This window comes from Microtus oregoni, unplaced genomic scaffold, assembly GCF_018167655.1.
Source record: "Microtus oregoni isolate MIOR12 unplaced genomic scaffold, Mior012 000028F_ref0000031, whole genome shotgun sequence".
Classification (NCBI taxonomy): domain Eukaryota; kingdom Metazoa; phylum Chordata; class Mammalia; order Rodentia; family Cricetidae; genus Microtus; species Microtus oregoni.
The window spans coordinates 14,469,967-14,478,956 of NW_024543087.1; the positions used below are offsets into that span (position 1 = coordinate 14,469,967).

At 47.1% G+C, this 8,990-nt stretch overlaps 1 protein-coding gene across 1 annotated transcript; it reads right to left on the reverse strand.

Annotated features, from left to right (window-relative positions):
- Positions 1-491: 491 nt before the first annotated feature.
- Positions 492-6,923, reverse strand: Nme6 (NME/NM23 nucleoside diphosphate kinase 6). Its single transcript, XM_041677296.1, is given in 7 exon segments — positions 492-1,015; positions 1,018-1,146; positions 1,527-1,687; positions 2,428-2,467; positions 3,325-3,427; positions 5,359-5,455; positions 6,393-6,923. Coding segments are annotated over 7 exon segments (648 nt in total). The 5' UTR covers positions 6,476-6,923; the 3' UTR covers positions 492-980.
- Between the last annotated feature and the right edge of the window lie 2,067 nt (positions 6,924-8,990).

Consider the following 8,990-nt stretch of genomic DNA (forward strand, 5'->3'; position numbering starts at 1 on the left):
CAGGCCAGCTTGATTTGTTAGATCACAAACAAAGTAGCACCACAAATACCTTTGGGATATTGACCTGTATAGAGTATATCAACTAGGAATTTGGGCTTGGAGCTATGGATTTGATGTTTGATCTAAACTTTTGCTTTTAGCCCCAACCCCTCATATTCTTATTTCTTTTTTTAAAATTGTCTTTCATTTCTTGTGTGTGTGTGTGTGTGTGTGTGTGTGTGTGTGTGTGTGTATGCCTGCACATACCTGCATACTACGGGACATGTGTGGAGGTCAGAGGAACTATGGAGTCAGTTCTGTGGGATGGGCGGTGGGGTGGGCAGACGACAGGAATACCAGGCTTCTGCCTCCTACATAACAGGACAGTAAGTCAATTCTATCAACCCACTGAGAGAATCTTACATGATTCTCTCTTCAGTTCGCACAGACCAGAAACCTGGCTCCAGGGCAGATGCAATGTCCAATGGACAACAAAGAAAGCTTGTACAGGAGTGCTGCCGACCTGGAGGATGCAGCAGACAGAATTTATTTAAAAAGCCAGGTCAAATGCTGGTTACACGGTCACTGCACTTTCCTGGCTAGTCAACAGGCAGTATCCTTGAGGAAGGATGACAGTTCTTTGCAGAAAGAGGAGTCACCAGCTGGGCAGGCGGTAGTGGTGCACAACCTTTAATCCCAGCATTTAGGAGACAGAGGCAGGAGGATCTCTGTGAGTTCGAGGCCAGCCTAGTCATAAAACAAGTTCTGGGATGGCCAGAGAGAGCTGTTATACAGAGAAACCTGTTTCAGTACCCCCCCCCAACACACAAAAGAGGAGTCCCCAACCTTCCCAAATACCCATGAATGTTCCATAGAAGAGGTAGCGAGAACTAGATTGCAGCAGCTGAGCAGTGATATGCTAGGTCTTTGGAAAGGTGATGGGGTCCAAGAGAGACCGTGCCTTCAGCCCACGATTCCCCTCAGGGACCGACAGGACTTTACTAGGCTGGTCCCGGGCCTCCAGTTCCAGTGCACAGTGAATCCCTTCCTCTGGACTGTACCACACAGGACCACAGCGCAGCTGGGGCTCCTCCTCTTCATACCAGCGCTGTTCACTGAAGTCAGGGAAGAAAGCTGCGATCTCTCTGCTGGCGGAAGCCACAGAGTCTATGAGGAGAGGAGAGGGAGAGAAGAGCTACTTAGGAGGTTAAGGCAGGAGGATTGCAAGATTGGGACCAGCTTAGGAAACAATGCAAGACCATGTCTCCAAAACAAAACAAAACAAAAAAACAAACAAAAACAAAAACAACAACAACAACAACAACAAAACCCAACAAGGAAAAACCCAAATGAGAGAGAAGGGTTATCACAGCGAATGTACTGATCCACTCAGTACAGGCCACACGGCTGAGACGGCTATACAGGGCAGAAATATATGGAAACAAGCTCAATGGAGGGACCACCGCTGTCAGTCTCCTCACATGGCTTACTCGTCTGCCCCAAGACATCCTTCCTCGTGTGGCTGTGGATGAGAGGTTGAGACTCACCTGAGCCATGGGTAGTGTTTCGGGTGTCAGTGAGGCCCAAACTCCCACGAATTGAATCTGGGGCCATGTGGCGTGCTCGAAATACTCTGGTGGGCCCCATCAGTGTCCTCCAAAGCTGGATGGCATCTTTGTGGGCAAGGATGTAGGCTCGGATTGGCCCACTGAGGATAAAGAAGGGATATGACCACCTAATCTAGACATGTTGTGGACAGGGCAGGAATGAGTTCACTGTACTTCCTGAACGTCTCTGTCTTCTAGTGAGTACTGAGGCTGCTTCAAAGGGGAACTGACCAGGAGAGGCCGACTACCGATGTGCAAAGAGTGATGAGCAGAGTTGCTAAGCAGCATTCCACGGCACTCCGCCACAGCCATTGGCTCGGTAGACACAGGACAAGCACCTACCGCCTATGGGTCAGTGTAGCTCAGTCATGACTCTTCTTTTAGTTTTTTTGAGACAGGGTTTCTCTGTGTAGCCCTGGCTCTCTTGGAACTTGCTTTGTAGACCAGGCTGGCCTGGAACTCACAGAGATCCTCCTGCCTCTGCCTCCCGAGTGCTAGGATTAAAGATGTGTTGCCACAACAACTGGCCTTAGTCATGTTTCTTTTTTTTTTGGTTTTTGTTTTTTTGTTTTTCGAGACAGGGTTTCTCTGTGGTTTTAGAGCCTGTCCTGGAACTAGCTCTGTAGACCAGGCTGGTCTCGAACTCACAGAGATCCGCCTGCCTCTGCCTCCCAAGTGCTGGGATTAAAGGTGTGCGCCACCACTGCCCGGATAGTCATGTTTCTTTAGACTTGACAGTGATTCCATCTTTAAAGGGTGGTAAGTGAAACTGGCAATTCTTTTCATAGGGAGGAGATCTGCCATAGCATATAAAGATGCTGATATGCAAAATTAGAAGTACCTGGCCATGAACTCCACCAGCCGCTGATAGAAAAAACGCCCTGCAAAGAGAGAGTTCCTTCATGAGAAAATGGCGCCCAGGGAAGTTTCTCACTGTTCACTACCTGTAATACCACACCGCTTACAGAGATAACAAGAACCTTGGAGTATAACTTTTCTGAGTGCGGATCTAGATTCTGCCACTTACAATCTGTACACTTTTGGTTAAGTCAATAACTTCCCTAACGTGTCTTCCAAATCTATACCTTGGGATATAACATAAGCTTGCTATGATTAGGGGGAATTTTTTTATCTTTCTATGCATGCGCTATAGAATACTACCTGTCACAACCCTTTCTAAATCTGAGAAAATTAAGTGAAATAATGAGCATTAGGGAAATGTTTGACAAGATAAATGTTTACCCAATGTTAATTACTGATATTACCAAGGCATAATATTAAATTTCTGATTGGGACTATATAGATCTCTCCTAGGAAAAGAAAATGCTGATTATCATGAGAAGTCTGTGCAGAAGCAAACATGAGAAGACACAGGGGCTGGGGAGACGGCTTGGCCAGTAAAGGGCCTGCATTACAAGCATGAGGATCTGAGTTTCCAGAACACACGTACAAATGCCAGGCATGGTGGCACACATTTACAGACCTAGTGCAGGGGAGGCTGAGGCAGGTGGCTGCTTGGGGCTCAGTGACCCCTACTTGTTCAGTTCTAGGCCAGTGATGGGACCCTGACCGGGCCCGGGGGGAGAGGAGGATGGTAGTGCATGTGACTGACACCTACGGTTGTCTTCTTGCCTCTACATGGACAGAGGTGCACCACACACACACATACGCACACACACACACACACACACACACACACACGGGGTGGGTGGGCTGTAACGCAGACTGCTGGCCTGACCTTCGTGCTCTCGGTAGAACCTACGGCAGTCTTCCTTTCTCCACTGTAGTTCTCGTGTCCGCACAATGAGGAACTTGTTGCTCAGAATCTGCTGATGTACAGCCTGGAGAACAAACCATTCCAGAGATAGAAATCAGTCAGGACTCCAGCTGTCTAAAGGATCTCTTCACATGTCTGCCCGTGATGGGTGCTAAGGTCCAGATATTAAGTACCCTTCCACCCCGAAGCTCATGTGTTAAGGCCGATGAAGGTCATGGGAACTTCAGAAAGCGGGCCTTCCAGAAGAAAGTGCCATTAGGACTATGCTCTTGAAGGGGAAGTGGAGCCTCAACTTTTCCCCTCTTGACATCCTGGTTCCTGCAGTGAGCACTTCTCACCACAATAGCCACCCTCAGCAGAGGCTGGAAGAGACAGGACCGAGAGCCACGGACTAAAACCTGTGAACGTCTGAGGGAAAATGATCTTCCCATGTGCGTGGCCCAGTGGCAGAGAGCTGACTAATACAGAGATGAATGAGGTGAGGTCAGGACCTCAGCTATACTGCCAGAGTATGAGCCACAGTCCTAGGGACAGAAGTAATGTCCCTAGGCCCTGCCACCCAGAACACCACACAAGTCTTTTTAATGGTCCTGTCCTCAGTTTTTCTCATTCGTTCTAAATCATGATTAAAAACTCTATAACTTATTTACATGTCATGCTTTGGTCAGAAGTTCTGGGTAGTTTCTACTATCATGAGTGTTTTGCCTGCATGTATTTCTGTATAGCGTATACATGCCTAGTTTCTGAGGAAGCCAGAAGAGGGTGTTGGATTCCCTGGAACTGGAGTTACAGATAGTTATGTGCCAACACATAGGTGCTGGGAACCAAACCGAGGTCCTCTAGAAGAGCAGTTAGTGCTCTTAAGGGCTGAGCCCTTTCTCCAGCCCTGAAATGAGTCGTTTGAAGCTATCAAATTTGGAATGTAGCATTTGATAACTAATATATATATAATATATATACACACATATATGTATATATAACTACTTGATACATTTAATTAAAACTAATATGTATAACACTAATATATACATGTTAGTTAAATATATTCAGTTAAAATATATATATTAAACTACTATAATACACATACACAGACTAGAGTTTTGCTTTTTTGTTTTGTTTTTTCGAGACAGGGTTTCTCTGTGGCTTTGGAGCCTGTCCTGGAACTAGCTCTGTAGACCAGGCTGGCCTCGAACTCACAGAGATCCACCTGCCTCTGCCTCCCGAGTGCTGGGATTAAAGGCGTGTGCCACCACCGCCCAGCTTTTTTTTTTTTTTTTTAAATTGGGACTGGGCATGGTGGTATATATCTTTAATCCTAGTACTCTGGAGGCAGAGCCAGCCTAGTCTACACAGTTAATTTCAGGCCAGCAGCAGCTACACAATAAAAACTTGTTATAAAAAAAATTAATCAAGGAAGATGGTTCAGGGAGTAAGGGCATTTGCTGTGCAGGCATGAGGACTCGAATTCAAATCTGCACACTCATGCAAAATAAATAAAAATATGAAAATGCAAAATATTTTATTTCTTGTATTTTAGATATACCTATTTCTAAGAGTAGTCTTCTAAGGGTCAGAGTTCACAGCCCTTAGCTCTTCTTTTCATTTTCTTTCTTTTTTTGTTTGTTTGTTTCTCGAGACAGGGTTTCTGTGTGTAGCTCCAGCTGTCCTGGAACTCACACTGTAGACCAGGTTGGCCTGGTCCTCACAAAGATCTGTCTGTCTCTTCCTTGCCACCATGTTCAACTAGCTTTTCTTATTTACGTGTGTGTGTGTGTGTGTGTGTGTGTGTGTGTGTAGGTCAGATGACAGCTTGCAAGAGTTGGTTCTCTCCTTTCACCAATTGAGAGCCACAGATCAAACTCAAGCCTTTATATGCCAAGCAGTCAAGCTGATCCATCTAGCTTTTCAGCCCCAGCATCTAACACACGACTGAGCTGTCACAAGTGGTCCTGTAGCATCCAAAACAGGACAATAGAGATGTAGGTTCATTCTTACCTCCAGAATCAGTGGGTGGGCAACAGCATCAGGCTTGATCAGGGCTAGTGTGAGCTGGAGAGCCTGAGGGCTTCGCAGGATGGAAGTCATCTCACCCCTGCCATCAGAGGGCTGTATTAGAGCCTCAGGGTGTTGAGTTCTCAGCCCCTTCCACCCTGGAAGCCACCTAGGCTTGCAAGTCAACCAGGGGCTTCCCCCAGCCTCACAGAGCATCGTCAGGCTGTATGTGACCACTCACTTACCTATTTGCACTCATGGGACTTTTTACTACGTTTGTTTGTAGAGGGGACACTCAGGTCACCCTGTGAGACATACAGTCTGCTTTATGCTACGAGTATAAAGGTAGCAGGGAGTTCTCCATTGAAGAGAAATGTGAGTTAATACTACCACCTAATTTTGCCAGAACTTTCACATCTTCTAAACTTTTTTTTGTGTTTTTAACAAGGTTTATGACATCTACTATTGAACAGTCTAGGCATAAGACTACAATGACTTAGGTGGGCAGTGGTGGCGCATGCCTTTAAACATAGCCTTTGGGAGGCAGAGGCAGGTGGATCTCTGAGTTTAAAGGCAGCTTGGTCTACAAAGCGAGTTCCAGGACAGTCAGGGCTGTCATACACAGAAGTCCTGTTTTGAAAAAACAAACAAGACTGCCATAAGGCCTTATCTATAGTGCTCTTCCAGTCACAGAATTGGAAGATAGACTGACAAGAAAAATTAGGTCACCCCAGATAAGAAAAAGGCTTCAGGGCCATAGACCATCTCTTATTTAATATTATGGATGGTCTTCCCTGCTCAACAAACAACTCTGGGAATAACTAACAGACAATATTTCTAGACTTGGTTAAGCATCAGAGGTCACTTTCAACTGTAACATTCTATTTACACGTGAGAAACCACTTCGGCAGGAGGAAAGATCTCAACTGGATGCAAAGGCACAAGCCTGTAATTCCAGCACTTAGAGGCTGACTATACAGCCAGACCCTAACCAAACCATTGCAAACCAACCACGGCCCCGAAATATCATCTCTAACCTGTTAACAAATACAGAGAAGGTGTCCGGGGACACGAGCAGGGCAGAATCAGGTAACGTTCTCATTACTTTCAGCCTGAACATAGCTTAGCCAATCACAGTAGGAGTGCCAGGGGATGGCTATGCTAAGGTCTCTTCCACTCAAGTCTTCTTTACAGTTTATTACTGGAAGATCCATTCAGACTGCGTACCCGAGCCCAATCTACCAGTACAGGACCAGCATACCCACTTCACCTAATATTCTAGACGATAACATGGCACCGTGGCCACTCTACACGGGAATGTCCTGAGACCGCCAGTTTCTAACTCCCCGCCTCCACACTATTACCAAGTTCTAAAAATCCTACCTATATAATACACCTCAAAGTCCATACAAATCTCTTCCTTTTAACTGCCATTACCCCTTTGTCTGGGACTTCTGTGACACCCTCAATGGTTTCTAGGCTTTTGCTCTTGCCAGTCCTAAATCTGTTCAACCGCAGCTACAGCAACAAAAGCTAATTACACAGCGCCCTCCTTCGGTCAGGGTGTTCCGAAGACTTAGCCCCCCCCCCCCCCCCCCCCCTCCGGCAAAGTCTCCAGACTTTTATCTGCTCTGGTCTTTGGGTCTTCTGATCCCACAAGACTTTAACTTCTCTGGTCTCATCTGGAGCCTCACAACCCTGAACTCTTTTGCTCCAGTTTCATAGGCTTTTCCTGTCCCACGCCTTTCTGGCCTGACAGGCGTTGTGGAAGGAAGTGTCCACGTCTCTCGTGGGTTTCCCGTTTTCTCCTACAGGTGATCCGTAGAGGGGGTGTGGTTCCTTTACAAATGCCAGTTGGTTAGTGCTGTCTTGGCTATTGGTTTACAAGAAAATGCTGTCACGTCAAGAAAGGCAGGAGGAGCTTAGTGAGTTCAAGGCCAGTCTGGTTTACACACCACACCGAGTTCCAGGACAGCCAGAGCTGTAACAGAGAAATCCCAGTCTCGAAAAACCAAAGAAAGAAAGAGAGAGAAAGGAAGGAAGAAACTGGCTTGACTTAAAGATCACCCTATCAGACAGCGGCCCCGCCAGCTGAGGCCATTTCTTTTACTCCCACGCTGGTCACGCACTTGCTGGCCTCTCAACGCTACTTCTGCCCCACTTCTGTGACCACGCCCCCCAGCCCCGGTCTAGACTCCCGACCGGCCTACTACTCCCATATTCTAGGCCTCAATCCGTACGATCTGGGCTTCTCCACTCCGGGTCAAAGCCCACCCCAAACTCAGCAATCCCGGCTCCAGCGCGGGCCTGGGTTCTGGGTTCACCTGGTCCTCCCGGCAGCGCTCTAGGCCAGCAGGCACTGAGCTAGTTAGCCTGCCGGGTCCTTTGGGGTTCTTCAGGCACGTCTCCGGGCAGCCCTCCCCGGGTCCTACTGTCTGGCGGCGGTAAAGTTGAGTGACGTGTGTGTGTGTGTGTGTGTGTGTGTGTGTGGTGTGTGTGTGTGTGTGTGTGTGGTGTGTGTGTGTGTGTCCTACTGTCTAGCGGCGGTAAATTGAGTGGCGCGCTCGTGCGTGCGTGTGCGTTTGTGTGTGTGCGTGTGAGACTGAGGTTGAGAAGGAACAATAATCCGTTCAAGACTTGCTCGTTTAGCTTCAGGGCTTGGATGCTCAGACATCGCACTCCTGGAATGTTGGAAGCGGGGGTGCCCGACCGACAGCTTGCTTACACAAGGTGTCTTCCAGAGAAAAGTCCATTTCTTTCTTATTTATTTCTTGGTTTTCGAGACAGGGTTTCAGTATGTAACCCGGTTGTCTTGGAACTCTCTCTTTAGACTAGACTGGTCTTGAACTCACAGGGATCTTTGCCTCCTGAGTGCTAGGATTAAAAAAGTGTGCACCACCATCGCCTGGCCCATTTCTTTATTTAAAAAAAAAAAACCTTAAAAGAATTTTTATATTACCCCACATGCATGACTGGTGTCCATGGAGCCCGGAAAGGGTGCTGGATCCGTTGGAACTGGAATTACAGATGGTTGTGAGCTTACACTTGGGAGGTGGGACTATAACCCTATCCTCAGGAAGAGCAGCCAGTGCTCTTAACGGCTGAGCCATCTCTCCAGCATGAAAATCCATTTTTTTTATGTTTATGGTGTTTTGCCTGTGTGTATGTCTATGCAGCATGTGTGTGCCTGTTACCAATAGAGGCCAGAAGAGGTGATCAGCCAACAGGGACTGGAGTTACAGATGTTTGTGAGCCACCATGTGGGTGCTGGGTATCGAACCCAACTCCTCTGCAAGATCTGTGAGTGTTTTTCAGTAATGAACCATCTCTCCAGTCTGATAGCTGCTCTTCCAGAGGACCTGGGTTCAATCCCAGCACCCACCTGGCAGCTCACATCTGTCTGTAGCTCCAGTTCTAGGGGAACTGGCATCCTTACACAGACGTACATGCAGGCAAAACACCAATGCTCGTGAAATAAAAATACATTAATTAAAAAAACCAAAAATCAAAACAAAACAGAACCAACAAAAAGGAATGGCAGGTAGGTGGAGCCAAATTGTTAGGTCTATTGATAACTCAAGGAGCTGTTAGAGGTTGCAACTTAATGTAGGAACCAAAGATGCCTGGCTTCTAAC